The sequence below is a fragment of the Brassica napus genome, chromosome C8 (assembly GCF_020379485.1).
Source record: "Brassica napus cultivar Da-Ae chromosome C8, Da-Ae, whole genome shotgun sequence".
Classification (NCBI taxonomy): Eukaryota; Viridiplantae; Streptophyta; class Magnoliopsida; order Brassicales; family Brassicaceae; genus Brassica; species Brassica napus.
The window spans coordinates 46,095,953-46,112,952 of NC_063451.1; the positions used below are offsets into that span (position 1 = coordinate 46,095,953).

General features: G+C 38.3%; 9 protein-coding genes across 11 annotated transcripts; 5 read left to right on the forward strand and 4 right to left on the reverse strand.

The window, feature by feature from the left end:
• Window positions 1–404: 404 nt before the first annotated feature.
• LOC106415884 (ribonuclease 1-like) lies at window positions 405–1,637 on the forward strand. Its single transcript, XM_013856698.3, has 4 exons — window positions 405–648; window positions 736–891; window positions 971–1,175; window positions 1,241–1,637. Exons 1-4 carry the CDS (start codon window positions 547–549, stop codon window positions 1,510–1,512), a joined length of 735 nt encoding a protein of 244 aa, XP_013712152.1. The 5' UTR covers window positions 405–546; the 3' UTR covers window positions 1,513–1,637.
• LOC106415886 (50S ribosomal protein L18) lies at window positions 1,161–2,812 on the reverse strand. Its single transcript, XM_013856700.3, has 5 exons — window positions 2,462–2,812; window positions 2,289–2,377; window positions 2,059–2,211; window positions 1,593–1,751; window positions 1,161–1,517 (listed from the first exon to the last, which is right to left on the reverse strand). The coding sequence occupies exons 1-4, from the start codon at window positions 2,571–2,573 to the stop codon at window positions 1,599–1,601; spliced, it is 507 nt and encodes a 168-aa protein (XP_013712154.1). The 5' UTR covers window positions 2,574–2,812; the 3' UTR covers window positions 1,161–1,517; window positions 1,593–1,598.
• Window positions 2,813–2,844: 32 nt separating this feature from the next.
• Window positions 2,845–3,729, forward strand: LOC106415885 (E3 ubiquitin-protein ligase MPSR1-like). The gene has a single exon (XM_013856699.2). The coding sequence runs from the start codon at window positions 3,008–3,010 to the stop codon at window positions 3,587–3,589; it is 582 nt and encodes a 193-aa protein (XP_013712153.1). The 5' UTR covers window positions 2,845–3,007; the 3' UTR covers window positions 3,590–3,729.
• On the reverse strand, window positions 3,702–5,536 carry LOC106415883 (protein HOTHEAD). The gene has a single exon (XM_013856697.3). It carries the CDS (start codon window positions 5,405–5,407, stop codon window positions 3,830–3,832), a length of 1,578 nt encoding a protein of 525 aa, XP_013712151.1. The 5' UTR covers window positions 5,408–5,536; the 3' UTR covers window positions 3,702–3,829.
• A 337-nt stretch (window positions 5,537–5,873) lies between these two features.
• Window positions 5,874–7,741, reverse strand: LOC106413900. Of its 2 annotated transcripts, XM_048765277.1 has the most exons (4): window positions 7,558–7,717; window positions 7,401–7,454; window positions 6,818–7,235; window positions 5,874–6,755 (listed from the first exon to the last, which is right to left on the reverse strand). In XM_048765277.1, exons 3-4 carry the CDS (start codon window positions 7,080–7,082, stop codon window positions 6,076–6,078), a joined length of 945 nt encoding a protein of 314 aa, XP_048621234.1. In that variant the 5' UTR covers window positions 7,083–7,235; window positions 7,401–7,454; window positions 7,558–7,717; the 3' UTR covers window positions 5,874–6,075. The 2 variants fall into 2 exon arrangements, with proteins under 2 accessions (XP_048621234.1, XP_013710086.1); XM_013854632.3 differs by lacking the exon at window positions 7,401–7,454 and having other exon boundaries at window positions 7,558–7,741.
• A 1,338-nt stretch (window positions 7,742–9,079) lies between these two features.
• Window positions 9,080–11,669, forward strand: LOC106411694 (KH domain-containing protein HEN4). Of its 2 annotated transcripts, XM_013852501.3 has the most exons (7): window positions 9,080–9,233; window positions 9,547–9,616; window positions 9,695–10,188; window positions 10,280–10,642; window positions 10,710–10,964; window positions 11,045–11,242; window positions 11,329–11,669. In XM_013852501.3, exons 2-7 carry the CDS (start codon window positions 9,589–9,591, stop codon window positions 11,362–11,364), a joined length of 1,374 nt encoding a protein of 457 aa, XP_013707955.1. In that variant the 5' UTR covers window positions 9,080–9,233; window positions 9,547–9,588; the 3' UTR covers window positions 11,365–11,669. The 2 variants fall into 2 exon arrangements, with proteins under 2 accessions (XP_013707955.1, XP_013707954.1); XM_013852500.3 differs by having other exon boundaries at window positions 9,547–10,188.
• Window positions 11,670–12,329: 660 nt separating this feature from the next.
• Window positions 12,330–13,480, forward strand: LOC106416344 (casparian strip membrane protein 6). Its single transcript, XM_013857206.3, has 3 exons — window positions 12,330–12,645; window positions 12,724–12,847; window positions 13,122–13,480. The coding sequence occupies exons 1-3, from the start codon at window positions 12,398–12,400 to the stop codon at window positions 13,335–13,337; spliced, it is 588 nt and encodes a 195-aa protein (XP_013712660.1). The 5' UTR covers window positions 12,330–12,397; the 3' UTR covers window positions 13,338–13,480.
• Window positions 13,395–14,554, reverse strand: LOC106380909 (photosynthetic NDH subunit of lumenal location 2, chloroplastic). The gene is made up of 2 exons (XM_013820748.3): window positions 13,901–14,554; window positions 13,395–13,582 (listed from the first exon to the last, which is right to left on the reverse strand). The coding sequence occupies exons 1-2, from the start codon at window positions 14,378–14,380 to the stop codon at window positions 13,484–13,486; spliced, it is 579 nt and encodes a 192-aa protein (XP_013676202.2). The 5' UTR covers window positions 14,381–14,554; the 3' UTR covers window positions 13,395–13,483.
• Window positions 14,555–15,188: 634 nt separating this feature from the next.
• On the forward strand, window positions 15,189–16,861 carry LOC106413778 (mitochondrial uncoupling protein 3-like). Its single transcript, XM_013854520.3, has 2 exons — window positions 15,189–15,671; window positions 16,007–16,861. Exons 1-2 carry the CDS (start codon window positions 15,279–15,281, stop codon window positions 16,538–16,540), a joined length of 927 nt encoding a protein of 308 aa, XP_013709974.1. The 5' UTR covers window positions 15,189–15,278; the 3' UTR covers window positions 16,541–16,861.
• The last annotated feature ends 139 nt before the right edge of the window (window positions 16,862–17,000 follow it).

The following is a 17,000-nucleotide window of genomic DNA, read 5'->3' on the forward strand; positions in this document are numbered from 1 at the left end:
AATATTTTGTTTTTTTTTTTAAAAGATATGAAATTTGAAATAATGAAATACTATTGGCCGGTGAATCCTCGTTAATAAACAGATCCTTGGATTAAGTGCCAGTGACTCCAACTTTAGCAAATCGTACCAACTCTACCTTTGCGGTTTTGCATGGACCGGTCTGCTTCCGGTTTAAGCCATTGTCTTCATCCGGTAACCTAATCGATTGTACTTTTTCTCGCGGAAAGTTTTTGTGTATAACACCTACAAAAAGCCCATAAAATTTACGAAAGGCCCATCTGAGTGAGCTAACTATGGTAATTGGTAAGAGAGTGTTGTTGTTCCACGTGGAATAACTTGCCGAGTGACCTACCAGGCTGCCATCATTAAGGGTGCTATATTCAATGTCCCAACCTTGTTCTTATTTTATACGAAACAAGTTGAGAATAATGTAAAAGTAAACTAAAAATATTGTTTTACGCCTTATGTAGATAAACGTCTTATGTAGTAGATAAGGAAGCAACTACCGTCATAATTTGTCTGGGAAATAAATCCAAGAAAGAACACATGAGAGGAATCATCATCGCAAGCTTCTTAATATTACAGAGTCTTGTCGTGTTTTCGTCTTCATCACCACCGGACTTCAATTTCTTCTACTGGGTCACCTACGTCTGTGTTTCCAACAACTCATACATTTATTATACATGTACCTTACATTTGCTTACTGTATTTTTTATACGTATATATGGATGGTAGTGGCCAGGAGCAATATGCGATAGCCAGAAAGGATGTTGTCCTCCACCAAAAGGTAATATGGCGTCAGATTTCATGATCCATGGACTCTGGCCTCAGTTCAACAATGGCACTTGGCCTGCGTTTTGCGACCAAACCAATCTCTTCGATATCTCCAAGGTGTAATGTAGATTTGAATTAAAACTGAAAACTAGTATTGAAAACATATGCAAGATACTGACACATGAAAACTTAACAGGTATCAGATCTAGTAAGCAAAATGGAGAAGAAGTGGACAGAGTGGGGTGTTTGGGCGTGTCCAAGCAACGAGACTAAGCTATGGGAACACGAGTGGGACAAGCACGGCACGTGTGTTCAATCTGTCTTCGACCAACACTCTTACTTCCTCACCAATCTCAGATTTAGACAAAAACTCAATCTCCTCAACATACTTAAACAAAAAGGTATATATCAAAGATTCAACATCCTTAAACAAAAGTTCTATAATCATTTGTTTGTTCTTGTGTAGGAATAAAACCGGATGGTGGATTATACGGTTTAGATGAGATCAAGAACGCCATCAAGTGTGCTATAGGATTTGCACCAGGTATCGAATGCAATGAAGATGTAAAGGGGACAAAGCAGCTTTTCCAGATCTACATATGTCTTGATAACTACGCAAAAGAGTTTGTGGAATGCCCTTATGTGCCTGATAGATCATGTGCTTCCAAGATCAAGTTTCCAAAGTTCCCAAAGAAAGATTCTCTTGGCGAGTCTCTAAGTGTGATATCTTCTGTTTAAACTACCTAAGTAACCAAGAGAATGAAGAGTGTATTGTGTTTTCAATAAGAGAGTGAATGTAAGAAAACAGAGTTAAGAACCTGCTATTATGGTAAGAACCCGTGTTGCTTTATAGCAATTTCAAAGGCTTGCATTCTTTCGCCTCGAGCATTTCCGTTTCGATCATAGGATGATATCTCGTTGATCTTGAGGTCTATAGAAGCCTTGATGAGCTCCTCTCCAACCCGTTTCGCTGCTTCCTGAAAAATACATTAATATGAACATACTCGCCTTGGTTACATAACCCGTACAGACCAAAGACAAAAATGTAACTTCAAACATGACCAGAAACAACTTTATCTAGTCCTAGACTAATGTCTTTAATCTAGCTCTGAGACATGTTATCATTATCTCAATCAATAAATCAAAAGCATGAATAGTTAAGCAGAGACAATGCCATGAATACTAGAAACCATGCCAAAAATAACCAAAGTCTGACTAAACTGTAATCTCAGCTGCTTAACACTATCAAAGTCTCAAGCTTTTTTTTCAGGTGGATGAACTTACAAGGACGGTACATGGAGGATCACCACGAATAGACTTCTGCAATGTACTACCGTAGAACAAACACTTTTTGTTAAAGTCGTCCACCAACATACCATAGAGTTGCTTGTCTGAACAGAACACCGAGAGTCTCGGTTTCGTTTGTGTGCCGTTAAACTATTACAGAACAACAACAAAAAAAAAAGAAACTTCAGCCATCGTTTGACCAAAGATTCAAACTTTAGAAAAGTTACCTTCTTCCTGCTCCTCCGGTTCCTGGTTTTGGGGCTCTCAACTCGAGAATTGTTTCTTGCTTCAATCACTAATGGTTTTACGGGCATATCTGATCAAAAGGGTCGAAATTTGTGAACCAAACAAGGAAGACAGAGGACAATTACATGGGAGTAATAATAGTTAAACTACTTACTCGTTATTCGAACTGGAAAGAGGGGACAAGGTTTGAGACGAGTTCCGAGAATGTCGGTGAGTCTGAACTGAACTGAAGAAAGAGAAGTCAAAGCAGCCATGCGAGATACCATTACAGAAGCATCGAAAGTCGAAAAACACTCTCAGCGGAATTTAATCGAACACCTTCTGTGCGGATATGAAACTCTTTATGGGATTTTTAAAATATTTGCAGCGATTTTATTTTGACCAAACTGGCATTGCATCGTAGTAAAAATATCTTCCCACATCTTTTGTCCGGTAATGAAAGAGGATAAGGAGTCGGAATATTAAAAATAATAAATAATTTAAAAATGTTAAAAAAGTTAAAGACTATTTGAACAACAGTGGTTCTAGATTCTTCTCTAACCTTTTTGCCAGCTTCACTGTAAAACATGTCCGCTAACATATATAACCTCTTAGTCTTCCTTCTCCGATTTGCATCTATTCTTTTCAGTTTCCTTCTCCTCCGAGAAAGTTAGCTCATTTCTCTTGTTCTCTCTCAAAAAGATCTCTCCTTTCAAGAGTGATGTCTACGGATACGGAGGCGAATTTTCGTGCGTTAGCGGCTGTGTTCCGCAGGAGGATCGAAGAAGGTGGATTCTTACCGGTGAATTTTGCTTCAGCCGACGGAGAAGCCGATGAGGGCGGAGAATCCACCGATCGTCGCGGTTCGGTGATCCAGAGAGTGGTTGTGATCAGATCGCCTGTCGGACTCGAGGATTTTTTGAACGGCGACGGGTCAGGGAAACAGGGGAGATCTCCGGCGTCGAAATCGTCGGTGGAGAGTATGCCACGTGTCGTGATCGGAGGAGATAAGGAGGCAGGAGCAGGAGGAGGAGGAGGAGGGTGTTCGATTTGTCTGGAGGAGTGGTCGGATGGTGACGTGGCGGCGGAGATGCCGTGTAAGCACGAGTTTCACTCAAAGTGTGTGGAGGAGTGGCTGGGGAGGCACGCCACGTGTCCGTTGTGTAGGTACGAGATGCCTGTTGAGGAAGTGGAGGGAGAGAAGAAAGTTGGGGTTTGGATTGGGCTATCTGTTAGCACCGGTGGAAGAAGAGACGGAGAAGACGGTGGTGATTCGAACCCTCGAGATGATACAGAGGCTTAGGTACAGAGAAGACGATGGTGATTCGAACCCCTCTAGATGAAACAGAGGCTTAGGTTCAAGGCTTTTGATTTGTGTTTGTGTATATATTTATTTCTTTTAAAGATATTTCCAGTTTTCATTTAAGAATTCGTTTGCTGAAATTGATTCATTACAAGAACATGATTCATTGCACAAACAACACAAAACAGAGATTTCAATTATAGGGTTGAAGTGATTGCTGTCTGAGAAGGGTAAGAGTGACTAGGGTTGTGGTTGTGGGCTTCCTTGGGGACTAAGAAAACTCCCATCTCCTTCTTTCTCTGCTTCTCGTTCTTTAAGCATTTTGATTCCTTGATATCTTCCCAACATCAAAACCGTAGCCATAGGGTTTGTTCCCGGCGACTCTTCAAACGTTGAGCCATCCACAACTCTCAACCTCTTCACACCACTAACTCTATAATCCTCGTCCACAACAGATCCCACAACGCAACCTCCATGGTAATGATAATAAGTCCTCACATTGTCTTTACAAAAGCTCTTAAGCTCCTCATCACCAGCCAAAAGCTTCTCCCGGTTCTGCAACCCTAGGTAAAACGTCACGGTCTCTGACCTCGCAACGTGCTGAAGTAGGAGAACCATCTCTAAGCAAGCCTCAAGGTCTTCCTTGCTTCCCAAGTAATTGAATTTCACCGAAGGGTTCTCTCTAAGGTTTGTGCTGTTAAGCTTTAGCCTTCCTCTGGACTTGGGGAACGCGATTTTCGCCGCTATGGAGATCCTTGTTGTGGTGATATTCGTTGGAAGAACCTCTGATTCGAGTATGTACTTGTAACCTTCTGCTATAGCTGCCACTTGAGGTGGCTCCAGTGTTCGGTTCTGCGAGAATCTATCAACGAGAAGAGAAATCGCTGGATTATCCGACATTCTTCTCCCTACATCTCTGAGGTTGACAGCTATAGGGATGTTGAGATCATTCAGATGGTCCTCAGGTCCTATTCCACTTAAGAGGAGAATCTGAGGACTACCTAAAGCTCCAGCCGTGAGTATAACCTCGCCTCTACGCTTCTCAACGTGAACTTTATAGCTCTTACTTGAGCTCCCATCACTCTTCATAAACCTAACTCCAACCGCACGTGTCTTATTACCATCAAAGATCACACTCTTCACAGTCGCGTTTAGAAGAACAGTGATGTGGTTTGGTCTCCCAAACCCCAAAAGATCTGCAGATGTATGCCTCTTCCCACACTGATCATATATGCTTCCACCAATCTTCGTCCCTTGCGTGTGCTCCAAGTTATACCCATTGTAAGGATAAAACCCCGCTTCAAGAAAACCAAACTGCACAACGGATTGCCATTGAGTCAACTCCGGCATGAAGACAACTTTAGACTCAACCCATTTGTAAGAATCTTGGACCAGATCCTTGTCCCAACCAGCTTTCTTCACAAACTCTTCGCTAGCTCGGCTGTAGAATCCGCCGTTTATGGCAGAAGATCCACCGAGAACGCGTCCTCTGTAGTTCTCAACTCCGTCTCTTGAGGTGAAACTTTGCGCAACGGATGTGTACTCATCTGTTTTCAGCAGTGAGTATCCAAAGTATTTTTTTTCTTCTACTAATGGATCACCAAAGGGAGAGCCACCACGTTCAATGACAAGAACAGAGAATTTCTCAGAGAGTGTTGCTGCTAAGGAGCATCCTGCAGTTCCACCTCCGACAACGATGTAATCGAATGACTTGCCGGAGACTTCTTTGGGATCAGAGGTCATGTAAGGCATTTGTATTGCTCCTTGTGACAAGTTAATGAACATAGAAATGATGAAGATAAACACAAGAGGAGACATGTTTTTAAGAATCAAAGACAGGAGTTTTTGTCTGAAGCAAAAGGATTATTTGGTTTATAATGGAAGAGGTTGTGAGCCTAACTGCCCAAGTGATGATTTTGTGTCTCTTAAGGCAGTAACAGTGTAGACATAATGATCAGAGAAAATGGTCAACAAACATAGATAAGTAAATAAAGTTTGGTGCTAAGGAGAGCGCATGGTTAGAGATCATAATGGTCTCTTTGTTGGAATAATTATGAAATTTTCCTTTCATAATCATATATCCATGCCTTAAAGTCAGTTTCTGGATAATGATGGTTTTTACTTTTTTTTTTGCTGTTCCAACTAAAACTCTGAGTGGACAAAGCAACAACGTTAGTTAGAAATTAACAACATTAGAGGTTTAAAAAGAACCGACCACCTCCATTGTCAAAGTAATGTATGGTGGGACTGTACCAAAAAACGAAACAGACACATTCAAGTCATGTAATTAGAAAAGAAATATTGAAAGAACTTAACCGTTAAATGAATCACAAACCGGTTTACTCAATTTAGCTGATTACATGATAGATAACAATCAAAGACCTAAACAAATTTGCTTACACATCTCCCAAAATGAATATTTTACAGTCCTTTAATGATCTTCCAAGATCAGTCTTGTCAAAAGGTTAAACGTTCTCCAGCTACCATTAAGCTGCTTTCTGTTTCCCTCTATGCACAAGCGACACTTGATTTTCCAAGGCAAATGAGTTACTTTTCTTGATTTTTCTTGGAGAATCTTTGCTTGAGTTTCCTCTCAAAGAGAGGTTCTTCCTTATCCTGTTCCTGTTTATCATCAGCATGGTGTTTCTCGGCGGCACATTAACAGCACTCTCAACACAGTCACCAACCTGACCACATCCCCATTGTCTTGTAGACGCCCCATCTTCACAAAGCGGTTTAAGCCTCTGGACAATGTTATGTGATTTGTTGGAGTATTCTCCTTCCTGCTTGGTGCATATCGGACAAGGCGGGTCACTACCGTGAGCCATTGGAGTTGACTGGTCAAGACATTCAGCGTGAAAGACGTGTTGACAAGGAAGCACTCCTGTGACAGGCATGTCTCTGTTCCTCATGATGGACCGTGACCCCCAAGGAGACTTCTGCGAGATGTATCTGTTACACAATCCGCATTTAAACGTACTTGAGGCCACCACTCGTTGTGCATCAAGAAGTGGCTCGGGAACATCCGTGGAATCGATGCTGCTTGGTGTCCCGCTGCTCCAGCTGGAGGCATCCGCAGAGTCAGACGTTGTTTCTCTAGCGTTATCAGAAGGATGCAGTATAGGATGAACCGGCTTAGACAGGGAAAATCGCTTAGGAGTTTGATCTGCGAGAAGCAAAACGTCAAGAAAAAGAAGCTTTGTTAAATAATGAGAATGTGGCGCAAACCTCTTCTTGTTGCAGATTCAAAGTCACTGGGTGTCCAATGAAGAGTCTGTGCAAGGTCAGGACTACGAAGAACGTTAGCGTTTGATGATGTGGAAGATCCATAGAAGCTAACACCATCGGTTACACCATGGAGATCCCATCTCGATGAAGGTGGAGAGAAACTTGAGTTAGTCCTCCAGTAAGGCTCATGAGGGCCAAAGGAAAAGTCATGACTTGGAGAGTTTGATCTGTCTGATTTGGCAGCCACACAACAGAGCGAACCCATCTGAAGCTCACAACAGCTTAGCTTCTATATATGTCTGAGGACTCTCCAAATCAAAGCTTAAACACCGCTCCAACTACATAAACTATGAGATACGTTTCGCAAAAAACATATTCGGATTCGGATATGTTCCTTGTCCTTTAGCTTAACACACCTCTGAAAATCAAAAAGCACCAAAAGATTCAAACTTTCAATCGTCAAAAACAAACATTACTCAGAACCAATCCACAGAAAGTTAAAATCTTGAAACTAATGGAAGGTAACTAATCAACCCAACACCCAATAATCTCCCACTCATCCTATGACTAGCAAAGATCTTACCTTTAGCTTTCAAAATGACAAAATGTTATTGATCAACGAACCCCACATTGTCTTCTAAACAAGAGATTTCATTGCAGATGCATTATGAATTTCGAAATGACAGCAAAATCAGTTAGAAGATTTGCAGACACAAAGTGAAGTAAAGTAAAGGGCTTACTGTTTCGAAACTCGGAGAGACAAATCTGGACTGTTGTCGGAAGAAAATGATCTTGCTTGTCGCCAATTCGATCGAAGAAACCCTAATTTATTGGAAATGGGGAGAGGTACTCTGCTTCTTCTTCTTCTTTACTGTATACTCTTTGTTTTTGTAAGCTTTACCTTTTGCTTTTGTTCTATCTTATTTAAATGATACTGTACTATATTATCAGGAAACTTTTATACAAAGGATATATGTATCAAAATCACTAATTAGTCTACTCCAAAAGTTGAATGCATTTGTTGACAAAGAATAAGCCATAATTCATTTAATTTGTATGAAAAAATGAATTCACTGAATTTTGTCAAGGAAGATTAATAATACTACCAAGAGATTGTTAAAATAATCTATCGAATATTTATGTGAAGGATTAGAGATTCTCAGTTGCACAGCTTGAATTACAGTATGGGTGAGAGACTCCTAGAGTTTTTTATAAATTTTTCAATACCAATGTTAATATTTCAAAAAAATCATTTGAGCTCTATTATTGTGAATAGGCGTAGTTAGTTTCTCTGAATGTTTTGAACTACCGCTTTTTGGTTATTTTCAAATTTCAACCGATTATTGAGTTAATGAATAGTATTAGCAATTTTTAACGACGTTGACTATCAAATTTCTACGCATATCTGCCGACTAGTTTCTACAGCCTACCGATTGGATAATTTAACTATACTAGTTTGCCTTTGTTATCATTATTTATATACAGATAATATACTCTTCTTGTTCTTTATAAAAGTTAGATATGAAAGTCTCAATCTAGCACTTTGACCAAAAAAAAAGAAAAAAAAAAAAAAAAGAAAGTCTCAATCTAGCACATGCCAACCAAAGACAAGTTCGTTCAGACTAGTTGGGTAATTTTATTTCAAGATATGTATAATTCACAGCCCCAGCTACACAATAATCCTATGCCACCACCAGACACAAGTTGAATAAGAAAATTATAAGTCAATAATAATTTAGTTTATTTTCTATTCTTTTCATCAATTGTTAGTGTTAATCAATCTATCAAAAGTTTCAACTGTTTATATAAACAACACTATAAAATGCAACATCTTAAAGCTATAATAAAGATTGCTACATTTTTGTCAACATTTATGCAGTCGTTAGCAATTCAAAATATTAGTTCACCAAACTATAATGATGGTTGAACATTACTTTCCAATGCTTGTCGCTGGTGATATTAATTAAAGTCTTGTAAGAATTTCATTTTTATATCCATTTAATCAAATACTAATCAAGTAATCATCACTGACCTTGGAAGTACAAAATAATTTTTTTTTTTATCATATTGGTTTATCAAAGTCTTAATAATTATTTCGTCATAAATAATAATATAACGAAAATAAATCATTTATTCTAATTTCAGGTAAATGTATTTTATTTATTTAAATGATGGTTAGAGCCCATTATTGATACGTGCCGTCACGTCCCGAAGAACAGTTAAATTACACAGCTAAAAAGCCACCTGTCAAGCTTAACCTACAGATGTTTGTTTACATTTATAAACGTTGGCCCCATTACTTGTTTTCTCTGCTTTCAAACCGAAAATAAAACACACCGTAGAAGCAGCAGAAGCGAAGAGATAAGCGGCTACATTTTTTTTCCGGCAAGACGGACGGTTGAATAATTCTTCTCCGGTAAGTATTTGCATGTTTCAAATTTCTAAATATTGGTAAAATGGAGTTCATCATGTAAACTGGTTAATCTTGGTCGGTGATGTGTCACTGATCTTGATCGGTTGGGTCCGTAATGGTTCTCGTGAGCTCAATTTTCGTAGAAAACTAGTTTCTGGATACAGATGTGATATAATGTCTATTTGTTTCCTGATTTAGAATAGTTGACCGATGGAGTCAAGCTGTTTATGTCTGAAAATTTCCAAATTAAGAAACTAGACCTTATTGTGCTGCTGAGATCTGATCATTCTTAATTCTATATTTTGTTTCCATCCAGCTTCCTCAGGCATTGTGGTTTTACTTCCTCGTCACTGTTGAGATGGCTAGTACTCTGAGGAACATCCATGGTAAGAGATCTAACTTCCAATCTGAGTTTCCTGGAAATGGAGGAAGTAAGAGAAGAAATCTTCATGATGATGATACAGATCACAACGTTATTGGCTCTGAAGACACTGTGTATCGCTACCTGTGCCCTGTGAAAAAGACTGGGAGCATTATCGGCAAAGGCGGTGAGATCGCAAAGCAGATAAGGTCCGAGACAAAGTCAAACATGAGGATCAACGAAACTTTGCCCGGTTGCGAGGAGCGTGTTGTTACAATATATTCCACTAGCGATGAGTTGAATCATTTTGGAGAAGATGGAGAGCTTGTTTGCCCTGCTTTGGATGCTCTTTTCAAGGTTCATGACATGGTTGTAGCAGACACTAATGACAATGATGATGATGATGATGAGGATCTTGTCGGAAAACAAATGGTTACTGTGAGGATGCTTGTGCCTTCAGACCAGATCGGTTGCGTTATCGGGAAAGGCGGACAAGTCATCCAGAAGCTGCGTACAGAAACCAATGCTCAGATTCGTGTCATTAAAGATAACCTACCTCCCTGTGCTTTGACTTTGAGCCATGATGAGCTTCTTCAGGTGATAGAATACACTCTCACAAGTCTTTATATATGACTTCTAAGATTAGCTCATGTGTGTGTGTTGTTGGTTGATTTTTTTTTCTTTTCAGATTATTGGAGAGCCTCTGGTTGTTAGAGAGGCTCTTTATCAAGTTGCTTCTCTGCTTCATGATAATCCGTCACGGTTTCAGCACTCTCTCCTTTCTTCTCCAAGTACAATGTATCAACCTGGAGGGATGTTGATGTGTGCACCATTAACAGGCTCTCACAGAAACTACACTGCACGGAGAGACCTAGCGGACTCGACTGAGTTTTGTGTTTGTTTCATCTGTCCAGCTGAAAATGTTGGAGGTGTAATAGGGAAAGGGGGTGGTTTCATTAATCAGATCAGGCAAGAAACTGGTGCAACCATTAGAGTTAATACCTCAGAAACTGAAGAAGATGATAGCATCATTTTCATTTCATCAAAAGAGGTAACCAAAAGAAATCTCATATAAAGATCTTATTATTTAAATAAACGATTTTTTTTTTTTTGTATAGTTCTATGAGGATCAATCACCAACGGTGAATGCAGCCATACGTTTACAAGAGAGATGCAGTGAGAAAGTTGGTAAAGATACAAATGATGCAACAATCTCCACTCGTTTACTTGTGTCGAGCTCCCATATAGGGTGCCTCATTGGAAAAGGTGGCGCTGTTATATCCGAGATGAGGAGTGTAACACGAGCTAATATCCGTATTCTTCAAAAGGAAAATGTACCAAAAATTGCACGTGAAGATGAGGAGATGGTTCAGGTAAACACACATAATTAAAATGTGTTATTAGAACCCTTTGCTGTAAAAACTAAGGTAATATTTTGCTTTGTTGTGGTCAGATTACTGGAAGTCCTGATGCAGCTATGAAAGCTCTTACGCAAGTAATACTGCGATTAAGAGCTAACGCTTTCGACATGAATCATGGACTTGTCTTGCTACCAACATCTTTCCCATATATCCCTCAAGCAACTGAATCTTCAAAGAGGTCCAAATACGCAAAGCGTGATGGTTCCCGAGATCAAGACTATAGTAAACTGGTACGTACTGGTAACAATGAAGAAAATGTTAGGTATCGATCTTTATATCAGGATATTCAACTTAAGTATATGATTTGTTGTTGCAGAGTTCAAATTCCAAGAGAAGAAACTATGTTTCTTAAAGCGAGAAGGCTCATCTTATAAAGGTAATAATGGTTTTAGCACAAAAAAGAAGAAGAAAGGTAATGGTTTATGGTTTTCAAATATTATTCAAGAGACAACAAGACTGGGAGTGTTCCACAGTTTCAGAACTTATATGTTGATGTAATTTTTTATTACTTTGTAATAATTAAAATAAAAAAGTTTGTCTATATAATTCACATAAGATATGTAAACATGAGGGTGTCTTTTCATCTTTTCCTTTGCTTATTTATTTGTTATTTACTTTGGCTATACTATTTGAATTTCAATAGTGTTTTCATTTCTATTTTTGGTAACTAAGTAAACTATATTACAAACAAGCATGGCATGACACAACGCACGAGCTATAACTGGTCCTACAACATCTAAGTGTGAGAATGAATTACAGATTACATAGTCGAAACTCCAATCACTGGATTTGGATTCAGTTTACAAATCTCTATGAAGGCTCAATATTTTGACTTTCTTTCATTATGCCTGATATTTGTGTCAGGATACTCTGAATATTTTCTTCCTTTGCTCTTATAACATATGGATTTTCTAAAAATTTCACTAAGTTTTTATTCCTTTCTACATACAAAGTTGCAGTAAAAACAAAAAAAAAAACAAAAAATGATTTCACTATAGTTCAAACTTTCAGATAAACTGCAGTCAAATTAGCAAACACTTTGAAGTAATTTATAGCTTAGATTAATAGCTAATTAAGGACATGAGTATAATGCCAAAAAATAGAACTCTTATTGGTTGTTGTTGGATGTAACAAATCAGAGCAGGTGAAGAGGGGATAGATAATACACAAGATTACAAATTAATCTTTGCTCATTGTATGTCCTCAGCAAAAACCTAATTTCTCTGTCTTTATATGAATACTACACTTATGCTTTACAATTTTCTTATATTCTTCACTATATAATCAACTATTCAAAGTCTTAACCACTTCTTGAATTTATTCACTGTGGACATCCATATAAATTGTGGACAGACCCTTTTGTGTAACATCCACAGATAAAAAAAATGGAGGAAGCAAAGCAAATTGAAGTTGGGGAAACTTCCTCATCTACACCATCTAGAAAAGTTATAACTCTGGAGCCAAAGCTGGTTATAAAGAAAGGAATATCGACTCTTGGATTTGTTTTTCGGTTATTTGCTGTTTTCGGAACTATAGGAAGCGCACTCGCCATGGGAACAACACAAGAATCAGTTGTCTCTTTGACTCAGCTTGTACTCCTTAAAGCTAAATACAGCGACTTACCAACGCTCATGTAATATACTCAATGAGATCAGTTACGTTAGTTTGGTATATTTTTTCCATAGATAACCCATATTGGTCTGTTTCATAGGTTCTTTGTGGTTGCAAACGCGGTTGCTGGTGGATATTTGGTTCTTTCACTACCTGTGAGTATCTTTCATATCATCAGTACTAAAGCTAAAACCTCAAGAATCATCTTGCTCGCCATCGATACGGTAATTTTTAGTTACTCTAAAATTGCACCTATAGCTAGTCTTTCATGAGCTCAAAGTATATAGTTGTACTCCTCTTCTATAACACTACACCTACTATTTCGTGAGCTTCAATAGGACAACAGCACGTAAGCATAAACATAGCAAATTAACGTGTGCCACAAGACGATTAACTTCTATCTCAAGAAAACCTATGTCTTATATAAATCCATGTATGTAATTTTGTATCTAACAAACCGAATACTTAAAAAGTTTGATTCTATGTATATATAACAAGGTGATGTTGGCTTTGGTGAGCTGTGGTGCATCTGCAGCGACAGCAACCGTGTATTTAGCTCACGAGGGGAACACAACTGCTAACTGGCCGCCGATTTGCCAGCAATTTGACGGATTCTGCGAACGCATCTCAGGATCTCTCATCGGTTCTTTCTGCGCAGTGATCTTGCTCATGCTTGTTGTTATCAATTCCGGTATCTCTCTCTCGCGCCACTAAGATATTTATCTAATTCAGCATCACAATCGTGGCGAAATGTGTATCTAATCTACAATATGATCTTTTAAGTTTATATATAATGTAAACTTGTAATGCAATGTAACGTAATGTAATGAGTACAGAGATTTCATGTGAAGATATAACATTTAGGCAAGAAGCTCCACCACGTCGTCTATCGATTTCAATGTCTTCTCGTAGTAGAGATACGACTCATACACCTTCGGCGTCCGTACGTAAAAATCCAACTATTTCATCAAAAACATTTAACAAAATTATTATAAAACGTTGATAAAAATATGGAATACCATGTCCATATAAAAATACAAGTATTCGTGTACGTATGGTTTGATTTTCATTCAGCTTGTAATTATAATATAACTTTTAGATGAATAATATTGTGGTATTTGAATTCCAGATAATTTAAACCGTTTTAACATTATATACATTTTATAAAACATATATTCAATAGTTATGTAATTTACCTCAATGATATATATAGAAACGAACACACCAATGTTTAAACATTTTTTATATATAAAGCATTAATTACGTAGCTTATATACCTCACTCATGTTGCTGACTAGCTGATTTGCCGCTTGAACGTAATCATTCCGGCGACTCTCCGGCAAGATGTTCATGGCGTTGGTCAGATCCTGAGACAGATAAGCCTGTTTTAGTCTTATGTAGAAGATGACGTACCTCCACGACATATGGTCTAACATTTCCCTCATGTCTCTTAATCCTTCCGCCGTCTGTTTTATACGCGCCGCCGCATCCTCCGGCGATAGACCTGGCTGGAAATATTTCTCCTTAATGAATGACCTCGTTCCCCATTTCTCCTGTGCTAATGCTGATGAAGTGGCGATGGCACCGGCCCCGATGGCCGTGAGTGTTATAAGCGATGTCAGGGTTCTCCGGCGAGTGAAGCTGTCTTGTTGGGATTCTCCTACGGAGCAAATGATGGAGATTAGTGGATTTATACGGCGATGGTCGTTTGACCGGCGGAGATACGGTGGTGAAGTTTTGGTGGTGAAGGAGCTCATCGGATTTTCGTTTCTCTTTTCTTTTTTAAAAATTTGTTTTTGAGGATATGAAATGGGAGGAGCTGAAAATACTGTCTAGTGGATCTTCATTTTTGCCACATTGGCAATGGCTTTTTTATTTGTCAACCGCATGTTTATCCCTAATATTTTTTTATTAAAATATGAAATATACATAAAAATGAGTGAACATGGTTACATGGAAAATATTAGGCCTCGACACATTTATCCGAAATCGAAGAACCGAACCAAAAATAAGGTTTGGTTCGGGTTTGGATCCTATCAATCATAAATGGATCATATATTTTTAAAACCGAACCAAAACCAAACTGAGAATCGGATGGATATTCGAATTTTTATAATATAGTTTATATATTTATAATTATTAGCTATATTTAAATTTAAAATAATCAAATAATTAAAAAGTATTATTTGTAAGTCAAAATATCCAAAAACTTAAATTATTAGAATATTTTTATCCAAAATATTTAAAATTATACAAATTTTTATCTAAACACAAAAAAAAAACTGATATTTAATACAAAATTTTTGGATTTTTGACTTTTTAATCCAAAATCGGAACAAAACTGGAACCGACTGAAATAAGAAATTATTTCAGATATAAGTTTGTTTTTAACTTTATTACCGGAACCAAATCGAAAAACAAAATAATTGAACTGAAACCGAACCGAACTTTCTAAATACCCTAACAGATCATAAACTTTTATAACCGAAGAATTGAAAGAACCGTACTGGAGCCAAACCGAGAACCGAATGCCCATGGTTAAGAAATACTGTCTTAGTGTAACCAAAACGATGTCGTTTCATAGACAATAGACGAGCGAAATCAGTTTTTGGGTTGTTAAACTTTGCGACTTCGTAACTTACCCGCCGGTGGAAAATGGAGCGGCGCCGAGTAACCGGAGAAGCGCCAACCCAAAAGAGGATCGTGCTCGCATCACTATCGGCAATGGTCGCAGAGTCAGTTACGTTTCCGATTGATCTCACAAAGACCAGAATGCAGCTCCATGGTTATGCTCCCGGATCCGCTTCGGCTGCTCACCGGGTCGGCGCCATCGGAGTGGTGTCTGAGATCATGAGGCAGGAAGGGATGATGGGTTTCTACAAAGGTCTCTCTCCGGCGATTATAAGACACCTCTTCTACACGCCGATCAGAATCATCGGCTACGAGAATCTGAAAGGGTTCGTAGTCAGATCCGATGCTATCAACGGAGAGTCTCTTCCTTTGGCCACAAAGGCTCTCCTCGGAGGGTTATCTGGTGTAATGGCTCAGGTAAAGAATGCTTCTTTTTAGTTCTACGATGACATAAAGATGAGATCTTTATGTTTGTTAATATCATTTTTGCTTGCTTCTTAGTATTAAGATGGCATCAAGTTGAGATCTTTACGTTTGTTTATATCATTTTACTTGCTTCTTAGTTCTACGATGGCATAAAGCTGAGATCTTTAGTGTTGTTTATATCATTTTGCTTGCTTCTTGTTAGTACTACGATGGCATAAAGATGAGATCTTTAAGTTTGTTTATATCTTTCGGATTGAGCTTTGAGTGTTATCTATTCTACACCAAACTAAGATGCTTCCTGTGTTGTGTTCTTGTTAGTAATCCAGGTAGTGGCTAGCCCAGCTGATTTGGTGAAAGTGAGAATGCAAGCAGATGGTAGATTGGTGAGCCAAGGTCTGAAACCGAGGTACTCTGGACCAATCGAAGCTTTCACCAGGATCCTACAATCAGAAGGAGTGAAAGGGTTATGGAAAGGTGTTGTTCCGAACATTCAGAGAGCGTTTCTAGTGAATATGGGTGAGCTAGCTTGCTACGATCACGCCAAACACTTTGTCATCGATAAAAAGATCTCGGGCGGGGATAACATTTACGCGCACACTCTTGCGTCTATCATGTCGGGTCTTGCTTCGACAACTCTGAGTTGTCCTGCAGATGTGGTGAAGACGAGGATGATGAATCAGGGTGAGAAAGGTGTGTACAGAAGTTCGTATGACTGTTTGGTGAAGACGGTTAGGTTTGAAGGAGTAAGAGCTTTGTGGAAAGGCTTTTTGCCGACGTGGGGGAGGCTTGGACCGTGGCAGTTTGTGTTTTGGGTCTCTTACGAGAAGTTTAGACAGCTTGCTGGTCTCTCTTCCTTCTAGTAAAAGCTAATTTGAGGCTTTGGAGGTTAATGAAACATCTTTGAAAAAGTAACATCTTACTCTTAGTTTCCCATTAGGGTAAGATTCAATACCAGTTTGGTTTCAAGTCTAGTTTTAAATAAATTGGTTAATTTCCTTGGGGTTTCATATCAGTTTTCATCTTTTCCTAACTAAATTGGTTATGAAGTGAAATAGTGAAAAGATATGTAAAAATTCAAGTACTTATTCTATTAAAATTTGCATATTTTTAGTGTCGTGAATGTTGGTTGGTGTATATTAACTGAAATGAAATATCATTAAATTTATGATTTTTGTCATATATTTAGTGCAGGAATGTTGGTATATATTTTGTTGGAACTATTTTTACGAGTTTACTGAGCTAAGCAAAAATTAAGTATATGTGAATATAATTTTATAAGTTTATTGAGTTGGATAAAAATTTAATCTAATGCGAAGTAAA

Excerpts from the sequence above, each read along its gene's own strand:
- LOC106415884 (XM_013856698.3), top strand. The coding sequence starts at position 547 with ATGAGAGGAATCATCATCGCAAGCTTCTTAATATTACAGAGTCTTGTC. Across the intron at positions 892-970 it reads ATCTCTTCGATATCTCCAAG|GTATCAGATCTAGTAAGCAA; the intron begins GTGTAATGTAGA and ends AAAACTTAACAG. Across the intron at positions 1,176-1,240 it reads CAACATACTTAAACAAAAAG|GAATAAAACCGGATGGTGGA; the intron begins GTATATATCAAA and ends GTTCTTGTGTAG.
- LOC106415886 (XM_013856700.3), bottom strand. The coding sequence starts at position 2,573 with ATGGTATCTCGCATGGCTGCTTTGACTTCTCTTTCTTCAGTTCAGTTC. Across the intron at positions 2,378-2,461 it reads CTTTCCAGTTCGAATAACGA|ATATGCCCGTAAAACCATTA; the intron begins GTAAGTAGTTTA and ends CCTTTTGATCAG. Across the intron at positions 2,212-2,288 it reads ACCGGAGGAGCAGGAAGAAG|TTTAACGGCACACAAACGAA; the intron begins GTAACTTTTCTA and ends GTTCTGTAATAG.
- LOC106415885 (XM_013856699.2), top strand. The coding sequence starts at position 3,008 with ATGTCTACGGATACGGAGGCGAATTTTCGTGCGTTAGCGGCTGTGTTC.
- LOC106415883 (XM_013856697.3), bottom strand. The coding sequence starts at position 5,407 with ATGTCTCCTCTTGTGTTTATCTTCATCATTTCTATGTTCATTAACTTG.
- LOC106413900 (XM_013854632.3), bottom strand. The coding sequence starts at position 7,082 with ATGGGTTCGCTCTGTTGTGTGGCTGCCAAATCAGACAGATCAAACTCT. Across the intron at positions 6,756-6,817 it reads TGAATCTGCAACAAGAAGAG|ATCAAACTCCTAAGCGATTT; the intron begins GTTTGCGCCACA and ends TGCTTCTCGCAG.
- LOC106411694 (XM_013852500.3), top strand. The coding sequence starts at position 9,589 with ATGGCTAGTACTCTGAGGAACATCCATGGTAAGAGATCTAACTTCCAA. Across the intron at positions 10,189-10,279 it reads GCCATGATGAGCTTCTTCAG|ATTATTGGAGAGCCTCTGGT; the intron begins GTGATAGAATAC and ends TTTTCTTTTCAG. Across the intron at positions 10,965-11,044 it reads AAGATGAGGAGATGGTTCAG|ATTACTGGAAGTCCTGATGC; the intron begins GTAAACACACAT and ends TGTTGTGGTCAG.
- LOC106416344 (XM_013857206.3), top strand. The coding sequence starts at position 12,398 with ATGGAGGAAGCAAAGCAAATTGAAGTTGGGGAAACTTCCTCATCTACA. Across the intron at positions 12,646-12,723 it reads AGCGACTTACCAACGCTCAT|GTTCTTTGTGGTTGCAAACG; the intron begins GTAATATACTCA and ends TCTGTTTCATAG. Across the intron at positions 12,848-13,121 it reads TCTTGCTCGCCATCGATACG|GTGATGTTGGCTTTGGTGAG; the intron begins GTAATTTTTAGT and ends ATATATAACAAG.
- LOC106380909 (XM_013820748.3), bottom strand. The coding sequence starts at position 14,380 with ATGAGCTCCTTCACCACCAAAACTTCACCACCGTATCTCCGCCGGTCA. Across the intron at positions 13,583-13,900 it reads TAGTCAGCAACATGAGTGAG|TTGGATTTTTACGTACGGAC; the intron begins GTATATAAGCTA and ends TTGATGAAATAG.
- LOC106413778 (XM_013854520.3), top strand. The coding sequence starts at position 15,279 with ATGGAGCGGCGCCGAGTAACCGGAGAAGCGCCAACCCAAAAGAGGATC. Across the intron at positions 15,672-16,006 it reads TATCTGGTGTAATGGCTCAG|GTAGTGGCTAGCCCAGCTGA; the intron begins GTAAAGAATGCT and ends TTAGTAATCCAG.